General features: G+C 52.5%; 1 protein-coding gene across 1 annotated transcript in view; it reads right to left on the reverse strand.

Moving 5' to 3' along the window:
* Positions 1-17284, reverse strand: part of LOC103253411 (cilia- and flagella-associated protein 54) — a 125465-nt gene that overhangs the window by 68237 nt on the left and 39944 nt on the right. The window contains exons 15-20 of the mRNA XM_021709194.1: positions 9078-9183; positions 7178-7325; positions 6305-6462; positions 5998-6177; positions 5771-5897; positions 1833-1988 (exon numbers count right to left, since the gene is read on the reverse strand). Of these exons, the coding sequence (XP_021564869.1) occupies positions 1833-1988; positions 5771-5897; positions 5998-6177; positions 6305-6462; positions 7178-7325; positions 9078-9183 (875 nt within the window). The remainder of the gene's footprint in view (positions 1-1832; positions 1989-5770; positions 5898-5997; positions 6178-6304; positions 6463-7177; positions 7326-9077; positions 9184-17284) is intronic.

Below are 17284 nucleotides of genomic sequence, written 5' to 3' on the forward strand. Positions count from 1 at the left end.
CGTGTGACGTGTGGCCCTCGCGGTGGTCTGCCCACTGCTTCTCGCTGCCCCGCGAGCCCGGGGGGAAGCTGCCCGGCTTCCGTGTGCAGAGCCCACCGGCATCCCTGCCTCCAGCAGCGACACCGGGCAAGCCGCTGCTCTCGGTGCCCCTTTTCCTCCACACCCGGCTGTGGTGCTTCCTTCCCGTCCGGGGTCTCGGACTCCCCTTCCGGCGTCCGCTCTCCCTCTCCCGTCTGTCCACCCTGCGGGCACCAGAGAAGACACTGCTCTCCCGCATGGGCTTCAGCCCTTGCTCAGAGTAGCCAAGACACCGAGACTTCAGTGGAAGGGTGGCTACAGAAAGGGGGTGCACACACGGCAGAAGCCTGCCCAGCCCTTCTGAGAGCAGCAGCCTGCCCTTCGCACTGTCGCGGATGGGTCTGGAGGACGTGGTCCTAAGCTAGGCAGAACAACAGATACCACAAGATCTCACTCAACTGCGGAAGCTAAAAAAGCCACCTTGCAGAAGCAGAGTGGGGTGGCGGTCGCCTGAGATCGGGGGTGGGAGGGTGTGGGACGGGGAGATGTTGGCCGAAGGGCACAGAGTCTCTGGAGATGGGAGGACCAAGCGCTGGAGACGTGTTGAACAGCAGGGTAACTGCGATTTATGGTGATGCATTGTGTACTTGAAGATTGCCGTGAGAGTAGATTTTAAGCATTCTCACCACACACTCACAAAACGGTAGCAAGCATGTCAGATGACGGCTATGCCACTTAGCCTGGTTTAATGACTCCACAATGCATGCATGCATCTAAACATCTCACATGCAACCCCACGAATATACATCATTTTTATCTGTCAATTAAGAATAAATTGAAAACATTTTTAAATTTAAAAACATTTTTAAATTTTAAAAAAAAATCACAAACTTCAAGGAAAATGATAAATCCTAAAAAGTCAGCAACTGCTTGAAAACGCTCAGTGATAACAGGGTGTCCGGCTTGTACCTGGCTCCTAGCCCCCGGGTGAGCTGGGTCTGCAGAGGCAGGGTACCATAGAGCCCAGGCTGCTACAGGCAGGAAGGGGGGTCCTTAGCACCACTGCGAGAAGAAGTCACAGTGTCCACACAGCCTGTGGGCAGGGTCCAAGCTGGCCAGCGTGAGGCCCCCTCCAGCACCAGGACTAGCTGCGGCTGACTATTGGAAGTTGCTCCAGCGGGCTGCAGCTCGCTGTCCCTATCTGTCCACAGGGCTTAGTTGTGCCTGCCTGTGGGGAAAGCTGTCTGGAGAAGTGGCAGCGGGAGACGCTGAGTGCTGACTACGGGGCTCCTCTGGCAGAAGCTCAGCAGAAGATGTCAGTCACCATCATCAGGGCTAAAATGGCCACAAGAACATCACAGGACTGCATTGTGTGCACAGGTGTCGTGTGAAGTGTAGGAGTGCTAGATCTCTTTAACTTAAATGGGTATGTAGCTCCGACTGACAGAAATGAACCAAAATGTGTATCTCAGTAATGACCTAGTGCAGAAAATGTTATCTTCCAGGCATCAGGTAATACTGTTGACAGCCGAGTGGCTGAATCTGCCATTTTTCAGTTAAACATGAAACTTTGTATAAGAAGGGTCCATTGCAATTACAACAACAACCAGGTGGCAGCGCTTTTTTCTTGGCAGACACAAAAACAAGTCAGCGGTGCTCTTTTACCTAAAACTGAGCGTGGTGGAGGCACCATGGGTTAGTTATCTCTAAGCCCTTGTGCAGCCTGTGGCTTCTGCAGGGAAGGACAGATTCTCCAGAAGCCCGTAGTCAGTGCCACACCTCGCTGCCCCGTCCTGGCCCCAAGTGCACCTGACCTTTCTGGAAGAGGATCTCGGCCTCCACCTCCGGCTCTTGCCCCGCTGCCATCTTGCACAGCCTCCATGCTGTCTCCAGCAGGCGCATGGCTGGGAGCCACTGGGAGGGCTCCCTCCCTCTGTGGCGGGCGTACACCTGCTTGGCCACCGTGTGTCCTGCAGGAAAGCAGTTGGGAGGGACAGTGAGCTGCGCTGGGCTCGCGACAGGCCCCAGTGACCATGCTGCTCTCCACCACGGGCCCCGCACAAACTCGCGGTCTCTGCAGCACCCAGGAAGCGTCTTGAAGACACGCAAGACCCAAAATGTCAACGAGCCACAAGCACACTCCTGGAAACCTTATCTCTGATACATCTCCAGCGTGTTTTCTCATGTTTAAAATGAAGGACACACCCCCACATCTTCTTCTGCTCTCAAACCTCACGATGCCCTACAAAGCCTGTCCATGTCACTAAGACGAGGTCGTCAGGAGACACCCGGGGTTGCACGTCGTTCCCCATCAAACCTGCAAATGACTATTGATAGGCGGTGACTGTTGAACATGACAGAAGCTGCCTGCTGTGGACTGGGTCACCTCAACCAGACAAGGGCCACGGTGCTTACACAGTGTCATCATGACAGAACTTGACTGCACGTGAAGGGCTGCTGCACGGAGTCATCAGCAGAAAAGAGAATCCCACAGAGTCATGGTGTTCACTTTTGTTTTAAATAATCTCAAAATGCCTTTTCTACCAGAGGCTTCCACAAAGAGAAAAAGATTTCAGCGCCTCACTCTGGGGATACCATCTGCACGACACAGAAAGTCTGTCAGGAAAGCATTAAGGCACAGGTGTTCTGTGCTTTGTGACACAGAAATGCTCCTTTTCCAGTAAACACCAACTCTATGAAAAGGATGAAAAGGACACGAGGCTGAAGTTGTTTTGACAGAAAAGGTTGCTTTTGGCTTTGTTAGGTCTGTATCTAAAGTAATGTGCCCGGAAGCAAGCTGTTTGGCCTCAAGGGCATCAAAACACAGAAACAGCACTGTCGTCGGGCGGTGACGTGTCTTCCAGATCAGTGAGTCAGAAGAGCAGAGAATACATCGGAATTTGCACAAGATGTAGGATTCAGTGCAACCTCTATGATTTAATGCAATCTGTATGATTTAATGCAATCTGTACTTAAAGCTCCCATAGAAATCAAATATCCTGATAATATAAGAAATTGTGAACTAAAAATACAGACAAATCACTCCCATGAGATCAGCAAGCTGGGAGGAATCCGAGAGGCCCAAAGAGAAGGCCCGATTTCAGAAGCGAGGAGTCTCCAGACAGAAGGAAATTCGTTCGTGTAAAGCCGTAAGTTCACAGGTGGTGATAGAATAACACTCTCAGTAATTGTGAGATGGAAGAGCAGAAGGAAGAAGGGAAGGTACTGACAGGCAGGAGCTGCAGTGCACCTGCTTGCCGCCCCCACCAGTCCCCTGCCCTAGAAGACGATGGGCAGGACAGACATGGGCCTGGGAACCAAAGCAGGCGGCCTGGGGGTCAAAGGTCAGAGACAGCGTCTGGGGGATACTCTGAGGAAGGGCAGCTCTGGCCGGCTGCGCCTCGGGTTCCGGGAGCTGCGAGGGCCCCGCGGACGGCCTCAGTCCTCTCGGTTCCTAAAGCTGAAGGATGCTGGCCTTGGCCACTTCTCTGGGCGCCCGGCAGGGGATGGACCCTTGAAGGCCGGCCCAGAGCCAACCACGGGGCAGAGCGACCCACTGCAGCCACTCCTGGTCTTGCCTCTGCTGAGTTGAATCCAGCAGCTGGACCTGGGCCCAGGGATGAGGCCCAGCAAAACAGTCCAGCAAAGAAGATCCAGCAGCCGCAAGAGGACAGGCAGCGTCCGGCAGACAAGCTGATTGAGGGTCACACAACAAGTGTGAGGCAAAAGCAGGGGCACGAATAGAGGTATGACGGTTTCAGACAATCCAAAGCGGATCGATGCCGAAAACCAAACTAATGATCAGAAAGACCAAGCAGAAGCAGCCCAAGTCACAGGTGACAAAAACAAAAGCAAATTGGGAGAGAAAAGACAATGGCTTTGGGAGACACGCCAAGACTTGACATATAAATAACAACAGTCAACATCGAGCAGTGCTCATGGAATCTTCTTAACAGTCCTTTGAGGTAAGTGCCATGACATCCCCCGAATGTCTGTGGCACCTCAAAATCCCTCTGCTGAAACCTAACCCCATGGCAATGGCATTAAGACCTTGAACAATTATAAAGCTATAAGAAAGTGATTGGCAGTAGTGGAACAGTAGTGGAAAACTGTCGGGGGGGGTGGGACTGGCAGTTGAGGAAACTGCTAGGGGAGGGAGGGGCACGCCCCATCCACAAGGGGACCTGCATGATCGGTGTTTATACACTGAACCCTTAACTGTACCCCACATCTTTATAATAAATAAAAAATTTTTTTCAAAAAAGAGGTGGGGACTTCGGGAGGTGATGAAGTCATGAGGGTGGAGCCCTCCCAAATGGGATCAGTTCCCTGATGAAGGAGGCCCCTCCCGCCATGTGAGGACCGGAAAGGCCTCGCCAGACACAGAACCTGCCCCGCCTTGTTCCTGGACTTCCCGCCTTTGGGATGGCAATCAATTAGTTTCTGATGGTCATCGACCACTGGGTCTAAGGTGTTTTGTTGCAAAGCCCAACAGACTAAGATGTCCCCATTCTGGAATGAGGAAACTGAGGCAGAAGGCAGTTAGGTCACACGCTTGAGATGTGAAACCAGGAAGCTGAGGAGCAGAGAGTGGCCAACCAGGGACTAAGCCGGAAGAGACCCTCGGCACTGGAGGCCTTTCACGGGGAGAGAGCTGGCTGAGCTCCAGGCGGGGAAAGGAAAGACGCATGCCAGACATGCTAGCAAAGCCCCCAGCTACAGAGATAAGCGGGGACGCTTGCATGTTCTCAGACAGAAAGAACAGGTGTCCTGCATGAAGAAAAGAACAAGCAGGCCAGCCCTGAGACTGGGCTGGCAACGTTCAGAGCGATCAAATCCTCGGGCTGAGGCCACCTGAGGTTCTGGGCCGAGCTGAGGGCGCACGCTCACGTGCCGGAAGGCAGGAGCACGGGTGCAGAAGCACCCGAGGGAGACGCTTGGCTGGGAGACGCGACCGGCAGCCTGTGAGGCAGAGCCCAGGCCCAAAGCGCTGGGACTCCGGAGGCGGAGCGAGAGGCGGAGGCAGGGCCACACCGGGACCCGCGGGCGGGCGACCAAGACTGGGCTTTGTGCGCTCTCAACGGAGTCCCTTCTCAAAGGAAGGAAATCTGCTTTGCACCTAAAGTGCTAAATTATCTCAGTAAAATCGAGGAGCTGGAGAGTAAGGGACGGAGGAAAAATTCTGGGGCTGGACTCCAGATGGCGGGCTGAGCGGGCAAGTAAAATGCGCCCCCCAAGGTGCCCTCGGGTGGCGGCCACAGCGGGGCTGGGGACACGCGTGGGAGCTGAGGGCCGGGAAGGGAAGAGCACAGCAAACGCCTGTGACAGCAACAGGGACACGGGGACAAAAACGACGTGATCAGACTGACACAGATAGAGGAATAAAAGCAAGGCAGGTCACAGGGACAACACAGGGCGCAAGAAACCACAGCCATGGAGCCACACCCGCTGGGGGAGCACGCAGTGACACCGCGCACAGGGAGGGCCGCCTGTCCCATCTGCAGGGGAGGCCCTGGGGTCCGGGAGCATCAGTGACGTCCAGGGTCTGACAGCCAGGAAGCAGGAATGCCAGAGGAGAGCCCAGGCCCCGGCCTCCCAGCTGCACCCCCACCCCAGCCTTCCTGCCTCTGGGACCAGGCGCCTTCCCGGGAAAGCCTGTCCCTTTCACACGTGCTCACATGACAGCGGCCTGACAATAACCACAATGGTCCATCAGCTACCCTAGAGCAGTATCTGCTTCCCGAGTTCTTACCAAGCCTCATCTTTATCTTGGCCAAGAGCATGACATGAGGAAGGTAGACATTCTTGAGAGGCTGTAGCGGACTTGCATATTCAGTGTCTGATAAAGGAGATTCAATGGTTTCTCCTAAAGTGAGCATCTACAAGAAGACATTGCAATGAGCAATTGTTGAGTGTGGTTTGCAATAAGACAAGACCCAAAAGTACATTTCTGGGTCTGTGGACGCAGAAGCATCTCACCTGCTCAGTGAGAATGCTGTGAGCCCGAGTCAGCAAATTCAACTTTTCTGCCTTTGAAGGGGGCGATTCCTTGAGTCTCTCGGCCTTGGTCAAGTCATCCAGCAAAACGAGGCTCCTCGCCAGGGTCAACCATGACTGAGGAGAAAGAAACTCACGCCCTCCAAGCAAATGTATCACATCCTGTTGAGACAGAGTATTCCCCAGGCGGAGTGAGCCGCCCGGCTGTGACGCTCTCAGCACCTCGTGGAACTCAGCACCCAGGGAACCGCCCCGCTCCGATGGGAGCCGCCCTCGCCACAGACCCCACCTGCAGGTGCCCCGTGATGTCCGCCTTCAGGTGCTTTTCCTGCAGGCCGAGGACCACGGCCTGCGTCAGGAGCTCGGCCTGCAGCTCTGCGTCGCCGGCGCCCCTGGCCTCCGAGCACACTTCCTTGATGAGGCCCATGCAGTCGGTCACGTCGTCCTCTGCAACAGGAAGACAGCTGCTTAAAAGACGGGGAGGCAGTGAGAAAGGGCGCGTGGGTGGTGTCCCCGGCGCTTGACACAGAAACTGTTGGTGTCAGAGAACGAGAGGGCGTGAAGAGGGAAACGTGGAGAAGAGACTAATTCGGGGGCTACTTCAGGACCTTCCCGAGCTGCCAAGCAACGATGATGTCACACGAGACACCTGAGTCTGGGGCGTGGACAGAGGCATGCAAGCAGGCAGTGGGGCATCGCTGCAAGAGCTGGCATTTCCACGTGCCACCCCATGACCCGAGAACTCGATACGCTCCCGTGTACCGACGACATCCTAGGAAGTAGGCACGGCTACCCTATCACGCAGAGGAAGGAAAGGGAGGCGCAGGGGATTCAGAGGCTCGGCCAAGAAAGACTCGCACCTCGCCCCGGGGCAAGGCAGCAGAGTCAGCGCTCCCAGCAACTCAAGGAGGCTGGTGCTCGACCTGGGGGGCCTCCGCCCATGCCAGGCGCAATGGTGGTACGTGCCCCCTTTCAGGGACACAAAGGACTAAATGAGCATTCTTGTTTGATAAGCGGGATTTTTAATTCCAGAAGTAGGTCAAGTTAGACGGTCATAAAATGCTACCATTTGAATAAGACATGTCACACAAGTAAGACTTCCTTCACCTACACAAAACCGATTTCTATGAAAACTTCGACTAAGAACACAGGACACTCGTACCTTTCACGATTCCAATGCCACGGATCTGTGCAATGAACGCCGTCACCAGCGCCAGGCGGCACCTCAGCCACAGGTGGATGCTGAAGTACTCGCGGGCATTCAGGGAGATGGGGTCTAAAAACTCCGGGTCGTCTTTATTTTCAGCGGCCTAAACAATATTGCAACGAGACTGTCTTTCCATTTCACAAAATCAAAGTTCTAGCCTACAGCTGAATGTGATGAAAGCGTTTAAAAGGCACCCAGTGTCACTTCACAGTGTTACAATTTTAAAGTTAGAAATTATTCTGTAAAATACACATAATCAGCCACAGCCCCACAATCCGTTTTGGTGTGTCGTTCTGGTGTGCGGGCCCAGCTTTCCTCTCTACCCTCTGCTGAAAATTGTCCGTCATCTGTATTTTTCATTGCAGGTTATGTCATTAGCAGTCTCCATGCCATCAAAAGTTTTTGTGAACATCACTTTAAGGGCTGAAAAATAATAAGCAATGCCCGCTAACGTCTACACAGCCAGGCCCTATACTCCGTGTCGTGTAGATGGCATCCCATTTAACCCTCCTAACAACCACATTTCACAGCTGGGAGAGCCGAGACATCACGAGATTCACTCTCTTGCTTCACCCCATCATATTTTGACAGAGGTGAGAGTCAAGCCTGCGTCTTCCTGAGTCTCCATCCACAGTCTCCGTCCACTGGGCACGCTGCTGCCCCCACCCCAAACAGGCACCACCACTGGCTGGCTGGCCTCAACATGACACTCTATAAGGGGGGAGGGGCAGATGTCCAGAGCCTGGAGGGGGTGAAAGGGCACTTCTGCCAGAGAGTCCCTCGTGGACATCAGGGAACTTTAACATCATCTGGAAAAATCACACTTTTGTTCTAAAAGTGTCCTCAGGCCGACGGGGACTTGGGCATCACGGTGAGCACTCCAGGAGCTTAGGACTTGGGTTAGCAACACAGACAGTGCCCCCATAAAGATAACAGGATCTCTGAGTGCTCAGCTCCTGTGACCAAGGACAAGCCAGGCCACGTTATCTACACTGAGCTCCTAACCTTGGCACTGCTGACAGGCATTCTGGGCCAGGTGGCTGTGGGAGCTGTCGAGTGCATCACGGGATGTTCAGCAGTCCCTGGCCTCTGCCCAGTAGATGCCGACAGTGCCTGGCCCAGCTATGACCATCAAACCACCTCCAGACATGGCCAGAGGTCCCCTGGGAGGCAAAGCCACCCTAAGTTGACAACCACTGTTCAAAGTCAAGTTTGAGAATTAGATTGCTTCTTAGCATTTTTATTGCTTTTAAAATAGTGAGAAATGAGGACAATTCATTTTGCTAATTTGTAATGCTGCTAGACATCAGCGATTTTGTTAGTAATGCTTAAAATAATGAGCAAGGGTTCCATGCAGTGAGTCTTTACAGCTTAACCCTGAATGACCTCATATTGTTACAATTACTGGTCTTATCAAAGTCCAGTCACAACATGCATGACACCGTTGCCACACAGATTTGAGAGCTTAAGTGGAAGAATCCAACCACAAGACCCCAAGCAGGAACCCGCACAGGGGTCGCCCTCACTCGAAGTCTGTGCCACAACCCACCTGCAGGTCACTCCTAGATGTCTGTCCCAATGCAACTGACAGGGCACCAGGGATTATCATGTTCAATCCCATCCACTCACATATAAGGCCACAGAATTGTTTTACAAAATGCAGGGTCTTGCCCCAGATACACCAGTGAGTACAGCACATCAGCTGAACTTGACATTGATCTTTCTATTCCTGATCCAATGTTTTTCCTACATGACCCCTTTGCTTGATCTAAATAATTACTTAGACAATTTCCTAGCATGGCAATAGTTATTATGTAGTAAGTATTGTAAGTACAGACGTGAAATCCATACATACAGAAGCTCCTGGCGAGAGCGGATTCTCTGTGACATCTCGCACTCCCTTCTTTAAAAAAAGTTTTGAGTCCTGGAGAAGTCTGAGCGTGGAGTATACTATCGCCGCACTGAAACAGAAAACACATTTGAAACGTGGTCAGCATTATACTTGTGGCAGGTGTATGCTATCTCCGAAGTCTCTTTCTACAGCAGACCTCACACACCCCCGTCACCCCAAATCTGCTAGGTCACCGACTCAGGCCCTGGTGGTCCCAGCCTTCACCAACCACTCGTGCGTGCCACGTGATTTCACTGCCTGTATGTTTCTTTACGGCTAATTTGTCCTAGTCCCTACTGAAATGCAGCACTAGCATAGCGGCTGGGATTAATCAAAACTAAAGAATATCTTAAATGAAAATGAGTGAAGAGAAGAATGAGTGAATTTTCCCAATATCTAAAACAAAACGTGTCAGCTTCAGAATGAGTGCATTTGCTTTTTCCATCCATGAGAACGGGATTCTCCAGCCTTCTGGGGTGAGGGTACGTTTTGCCTGCCGCTTCGCCCGGAAACTCTGGGGCTGGATTGCTGCTTCTTGGGGTCTGGCAGCGCCGCGAGGGAACAAAGACCCTAGACGCGGCCGGGGCGGGGAGGCTCCCACTGCCTGTAGCTCCACCCAGAAGTCACTGTAGCCACTGTGTCCTCCCTCCCCGCAGCACACCACATTTCTAACGGACGCCACAGTCCAAAACATAATGTCTGAGTGTGTGAATCGCAAATGTCTAACAAGTCTCTTGCAGGAATCCTCCCACCCCACCCCCCAGGGTGAACCTAATCAGCCCTCTGTGAACTATGTGACACAGATAAGCCCCACCATGGCAGCAACCATGTGACTAACCCACCCATCTGCCTGTTGGTCATCACCAGTATCTGCACTTGCCTGCCCCTTTGCGATGACATGGAAGCAGACCACCACCCAGTCGCCTTAATGATCTTCCCCGTCTAGGGGAATGGTTAAAAGGACTCAACCACAAGCAGCCAGTGGCCACTGCCTTGCTAGGCTCTGGTGTGGCCATGTGCTCTCTGAGCTATGGTCGTTGCCATGCTTCCTGGTTTTGGCCCCCTCCCCCACCTTGGGGAGGTGAATCTCCTCTCATCTTTCTCTTTCTCTCTCTAATTTCCTTTTTTTTTTGAGTTGGAGTCTCACTCTGTCGCCCAGACTGGAGTGCAGTGGCCGCTCCCAGTCACCGCAGCCTCGACCTGGGGGGCTCCGGCGATCCTTCCGCCTCAGTCTTCCGAGTAGCTGGAACTACAGGCGCACGCTACCACGCCCGGCTAATTTTTTGATTTATTGTAGAGATGAGGTCTCACCAAGTTGCCCAGGCGGGTCTTGATCCCACGGGCTCAGGCAATTCACTCACCTCAGCCTCCCAAGGCACGGGATTACAGGCTAAGCTACCGAGCCCGGCTTCTAATTTACTTTTAAATAAACTTTTCTATCTTAAAAAAAAAATAAAGATGGTATCAAGAGCTGCCTTCTACTGAAAATGCATTCCAAAACAAAATTCAAAATGCAGAACACTCTGCACACCACAAGATGCTCGTCATGGTGTTTACAACAAGGAAGACCAGTGGGAGCCAACTGGATAGTGTGTCCATCCAACTCCCTTGCGTGTCTCCTCTTGAATTGCTCCGTTGGTGGAGCAGTTCCGGCCCCCGAGGCAGCAGGACTAGCCGATGTCGTGATGTCGTGAGGGTGAGCCTTGTGAGTCGTGTGCTGGGTGTCGGAGGCCAGCCTCCTCCCCCTCCCTCTTGAGCCCTGACTTCTCTTGCTTCTCTCAGGGCACACAGTGGGTATGGTTGACCCTGTGGGTCTCAGTCCACCTTCATCCGGGTACTATTTGGGAAAAGACTTGTGGAAGCCTAGCCATTCTCCTTAGGGTTCAGAACGCTCAGGCTTTGCATTGTTCTGTCTTTCTGAATCCTGACATCTCTCAATGGGAAACTGGAAGAGAAACTGTCAGGAAATACGATCCTGGAGGAACTTTCAGGGGGAAATTTCCACCTCACTCACTGCTTTCACTTGACTTTATAAGGGGGTAGGTGTTTTTCTGTGTGTCCATACACTAGTTATCCTCCTTTGGATAAAAAGTTACGTGTTGGACCACTTATCAGTAGTGTCTTTTTATCAATTTTATCAGCAACTTTATGTAAAATGATAAGAATTACTTGTTATATTTACTATAAGTACAATGTTGTTTTCCTACATATCGTGGCTGCGAGGGGGTTTTTTATACTTACAAAAATTAAAACATTTTACAGATCAGTTGACAATGTTTTCTTTGTAGTCAGTTCTAATTTCAGAAGTCTTTTTCTAGAGCTTTCATTATCTAATTGTATTTCTTCTGCTTTTTAAAAAACAAAAATGTTTGAAATCCATCTGGGATAGCCTACGCTTTTAGGACTCTGTTCGCTGGGGGCACAGAGTTCAGATCCCACCTGGCCAGGCACTGGCTGTGTGGGCGGGGAGCCCCAATCACCAACCGCTTCATCTACAGAGCAGGGGTGGTGAGGGTGTGGCAGATGTCATCAGATGAGGTTGCTGCAGGGATTAAATTAGGGCTTTACTCTCTCATTTGCTCAAAAACACAGACCGAGCATCTGATGTGGGCCAGGAAGAAACCTCAGGGCCATGAGTACAGTAACCAGGGCAGGTAAGGTCCCCGCCCCCGGAGCCGACCCACCAGCAGGGATGTGCCCAGCAAACAGAAGGTAAGTGACATGTGCCAGCTCTAACCATATCAGTGCATTGCGTTGGCCAGGGAGGCAGGAGGCTAAATCGAAGTTTTTAAAGTTGTTAACCAGCATCCCAACCTTTCAGCAATGACTGAATTCGAAACTAAGGTTTTGCTGGGAAGGCTGAGGCGGAAGGATCGCCTGAGCCCAGCAGGTCGAGGCTGTGGTGGCCGTGAGCATGCCACTGCACTCCAGTCTGGGTGACAGAGTGAGACTCCAACTCAAAAAAAGAAAAAAAAAGATTTTGCTGAGCCATTGAAGTGGTTTAGGTTTTTGTAGAACATTTTCTAAGTCTCGTTTACGGCTATGTCACCTGGTTTTATGTAAAATAAAGCTAAACAAACAAGCAGGAATGTGGCAACACGCAGGTGTTTGTGTGAGTAGCAGAGGCAACGTGCCCTTTCCCCACACCCTGCCTGAAGCCTGCGCCATCTCTAAGCCTGCGCCATCTCTAAGCCTGCTGACTCAGGGGCTTCTAGAAGGCCCTGGAAAAGGTAAGCGGGGCCCATTCCAGCCTTGCGATCCTGAAGGCCAAGGTCTGATTTCAAGAGAAGTATGAGGGCTGGTAACTTGCTAAACCAAGAACTTGATGAATAAAACACTGGACATACCACATGGTCTAATCCACCCAGCACCGCTCACATGCGCAGTGTTTCTCCTCCACGCGAGACAGGTGGAAGAGACAGGAGGGCCACCCACCACCAACAGTCCAAACCCCAAAGGAAGGACATTTCATTCTGACACAAAATCAAAAGGCTCAAGTGTTTCCCCACTTATAGAATACATTAAACAGAAAGGAGAATAGAGGGGAACACTTATTCTTCTCTCTCTAGAAAAAGACAGGACTTGGGAAGAGAGAGGTCACCCTAGAAGCGGTAGAAAGTCAGTCTGAATACTTTGATCCCATTCATTTCTTATTAACATTCACGACAAAAATGGTCAGTTTGTTCTCATAAAATCCTTGCAGCTCTCTCTACCTGTCGCCCTGGGGAATGTGCCTTTCAATTTCCTTGACACAAAACTTTATCTGAAGTGTCACGAGATGGCAAGCCAGCTGTCGTCTGGAAAGGGGACGGGGCACAGCCCTCAGCAGCGCCCACGCACAGGCTCTCGGGAGAGGCTCTCACAGATGCCCGCTCGTGTCAGCAGGCGGCCTTCCCTCAAGGCCACTCAGCTCCAGGAAGGCAGGGCAGCAGAGCTTCCGGGTCTCCTCCCAAGGGCCAGGAGCCTGCGTCCCGCAGGGCAGCCCCGACGCCTGCCGCGTCGCTGCCTATGCCCGCCTGGCCATCCGCAAAGGCCGGTGTGATGGCCCTTCTGTGTCATTCTGTGACTGCATTTCTCGTATCTTTCCTCTGTCCTAAAAACCCATCACTCATCTCCTCCACTCCGCGGCTGTGACCACCCCACAAGAAAGGCAAGGGCCTTTGGGGTCGCTCTTGTCGCTGAGATAGTTTGGAGAAAAACAGTTCTATGGGAAATTGTAGTTTCTTCTCCCTTCAAACTCCTCTGGGGAACACGATCTGTGATGACGCTGAGTCCTACGGCCAGCACCTGCCACTGTGCCCTTGCGACAGTGATGATGTGACAATACTCCCAGCCAATGACCCTCAAGGCTTACACGCCTAAAGATTACTAAGAGCCCCAATGAGCTCCACCATGTGGCATCTACCACATTTAGAATTAAACTAAACACTTTTTAACTTCCTTTATGTTTATTAATTCCTTTAAAAAAAAAAAGTAAACCCATTACATGTTAATATAAATAATATATCTAATGCAAAACAATTATGTTTTTCCAAAAAGAAATCAGTGAGAAGAATGCCATGGGTCTCTTGAACATCTGGCTTAGTAAGAAACAGCCTACTTCACAGGAGTTATAAACCCAAGGGCTCAACCGTCATCAAGGCCTAGTGCAGTGGGGGTGGACCAGCCTGCGTCCGGCTCATGCGGGTGAGACGGTCATGCGCCTTCAGCCAAAGGGGGCCTGCCGACCTGACGTCCCTGCAGGACACACCCACGAGCCACCCCATGTCCAGAGAATGACAACCCCAAACCTGAAGTCTCAGCCCCCTCCAAATCCTGACCCAGTGGCACGGAACGCACGGAATTCTGCCATGCATGAAGAAAGCTAAGGAGAGAACGTCCACCTCAGTCTTCACCGGGGCTGGAGGGCTCTCCTTCCTGCCCGGCCACTCCACTTCTTCGCTCCCGGGTCCCTCCTGGCTCCGCCTGAGCCCACCTGCCCCTTCCTCCCTCATCTCGCTCCTCTGTCTCTGCCAGCCCTCTTCCTGGGGGGGGTCGGTCCTCGTGTGCCTGGCTCTCCGCCCTGGCTGTTGGCTCGTGTGGCTCACCGCTGGCCCTGTGCCGTCTTCGGTGGGGGCGGCTATCTGTGGGGTCCCGCCTCTCCCCGACAATCCCCCAGGACAGCCCCAGCATTGTCTTGCTCCCGCCTGCAGTGCCAGTATCCATCTGGAGTTAGCCCCTCCGGGGTCTGCATGTCCCATGGGAGCTGATGTCTCTCAGGTGACTCAGGCTCTTCTGGCCTGTCCCTAAGAAATTTCTGGATTCCCGAGGGGGAGGACAACTTTATCCTACTTAGAGAAGGAGAAGCCTGGGTGGGGCTTCTGTCCTGCTGTGCTCTACCCTGCCAGCACGTCACGTGTGCCCTCTCTGCAGGGTCCTGTTCGCATCCATGTGACCCGTCATCTCTCCCACCTCGAGAGAACGTGACCTCCCTTCTACCAGCCGCCGTCACCCCTCTCCACCCTCCTTTTCAGCAGAGCTCCCCAAATAACCGTCTCATCCGGGAGCCCCCATGCCTCCCTCTCCATGCTCTCATGCACCACCCTCCACGGGATCCTCACCCGTCACCCCCACAGTCACTCCAGGAGGGTACCAGTGACCTCCACGTGGCTAAACCCAGGGGCCAAGTCTCTGTCCTCGTTCAATCTGTAGTGGCTCACGGTGCAGCTGATCGTTCCTTTCTCCCTGACACCCTTCTCCAGGGCCCTCGGGACTCCAGAATCCCCTGGCTTCCTTCTGCCTTGCTGGCGGCTTCTCAGGCTCTCTGTCTGGGTTCCCCCGGTCTCCCTGCCAGACACACACAGGGCTCAGTCCCTTCCTCTCCTCCGTCTCCTCACACTCCCTGGGGGCTCATCCCAGATTGAGGCTTTAAATGTTGTTTATGTACTTTAGTTGGCATATTGAATCATTTGTTTGTATTGTTTTTATTGTTGCATTTTTATTGATACATCACCAAGTCGAGGGTCGGCATATCCAGAACCTGACACAGGGGTCCCTTCCTTCTGTTGGTACACTTGCATCCCATGGTCTGTATTCTAAAGACCCCTGGAATGTCTGGCATCTCCTACTGCCCAGCTGAGGGACGTTTCAAACAACTGTCCCAGATGTTACTTCCTTCCTCCCCAGAGAACGGCCCCTGTCGTCTCCCGTTTCAGCCAAGGGCAACTCACTTTTGACTCCTCTCTCTTCTCACTGCCCTACAAGCCACATCAGCACATTCTAGGCTCCATCTTCCCAACTACCCAGGACCCAAGGACTCTTCATCACCTCCAGCACTGCTCCCGGCCAGAGCCTCCGCCACCTTTCTCCCGGTGACGGCAGCCTGCCCAGCTATCTCCGCCACTGCCGTTCCTCCCATGACCAAGTTTTGTCCTGGCAGCCAGGGCCATGCCTTTGAAATGAACACCAGGTCAGGTCCCTTCTCTGCTCAGAACTCGACAGTGACTCCCCACTTCACTCGGAGTCACTTGCCTGGCCGTTGGGCCACAGGACCCTCCATCCACCAGGCACCTCTAGGTTTCACTTTTCCGGCCCCGCCCGACCCACCCCACTCTCACCACAGAGATCCTGTGCTGCCCCCAAACACGTGCCAGGCATGTCCTCGTGGCTGGGACACTCTACAGATCCTGCAAAATAATCCGCTCATTTATTTTAAACACTTTGTTCGTTAGCAAGGCTGGCCCTGACCACCCCGATCTGGTTCAGAAGTCAAGACTGATGCCACACACATGGAGAGGGCATGAGCACGTTTGCTGCTCACATGGCGAGGCCTTCCAAAGAGCAGGGTCAGCCCCCGAGCAGCCAGGGATGCTGGGAGGGCAGGGCCGGGAGGCGGGCAGGGCTTCCGTGGTGGTTGGACGGGGCCTGGCTGAGGGCTCCCATGTGTGGCCCAGGACTTGCACGGAGAGAAGCGACCCCCAGCGTGGAGGAGGGCCCTCTGGGGGGGCCGACGGAGATGGGAAGCAGCCCATGGAGAGCTGCCAGCCGCCATCAACACGCAGCCACACCTTACCATGACCGCGGCTATAAAGGACACCCGCCCCTCCTCCGACCTCTGCTCCTGAAGTTCTCCACAGCTCTGTCCATGTTGGGCCACACTCTATCATTTACTTACTTCCTATGTTCACAGTTTATTGTCAGCCGATTAATTGTCTCTCAGAATGCAAACTCCATGAAGGCAAGGTTTCGGTAAGTACGGTGACACATTTCGTCGACCTTAGTCCTGAGATGCTGCTGAATCCCAAGCACTTAGAACAGGGCCCAGCAGGGTGTGGGTGCTCAGAGATATTTTTCAAATGAACGAACGAACGGTAAGGAAGTAGTGTTTTACTCGATGACTCGTTACTGAACGTGTCTGAGGACCTCCTGAGGAAGTGTGGCTCGCAAGTGGTATGGGGACACCCTTGGAAGCCTGTCCCTCTGTTACTGGGAACAAATATCACGGCAGCAGTTTTGCTTTTCATGGCTCTAGATCACCGTTTCTGTGTCTGAGGGCAGATGGAAACAGGAATGCTCTCCTGTTCCTCTCTGCATCCTCAGGGCAGATCAGAGCCTGGCGGTGAGATTCTTAAAGACACTGCTGGGGTCGATGAACAAATTAAATGATACGAACAACTGCAGCATATTTAAATAATCAACCACCGACTTAAATAGTTCAGGGCAACGTAGTTCAGAAGACATCACTTTTTTCAAAATAAAGCTTTTAAAAATATTTTTACTCAGTGTTTAAGGAAAAAAAGCACTCCATGGGTTTTACTTGTAGAAAATTATAAGGGATTCAGGTCTGGTCTTTTTAAAAAGTAAATTGAATATATAAAAATCAAAGCACCAGGCCTAGCTCAGTGGCTCATGCCTATAATCCCAGCACTTTGGGAGACCGAAGTGAGAGGATTGCCTGAGCCCCTGGGTTCGAGAACAGCCTGGGCTGCTTGGCAAGCCCTCACCTCTACAATAAATAAAGAAAATTAGCCAGATGTGGTGGTGCACACTTGTAGTTCCAGCTACTTGGAAGGTTGAGGCAGAAGGCTCAACTGAGCCCTGCAGGTCAAGGCTGGGGTGGCCGTGAACATACTGCTGCACTCCAGCCTGGGCAACAAAATGAGACTCTGACTCAAAAAAAAAAAAAAAAATCA

Source organism: Carlito syrichta, unplaced genomic scaffold, assembly GCF_000164805.1.
Source record: "Carlito syrichta isolate Samal-C Ts95f unplaced genomic scaffold, Tarsius_syrichta-2.0.1 Scaffold67297, whole genome shotgun sequence".
Taxonomy (NCBI): domain Eukaryota; kingdom Metazoa; phylum Chordata; class Mammalia; order Primates; family Tarsiidae; genus Carlito; species Carlito syrichta.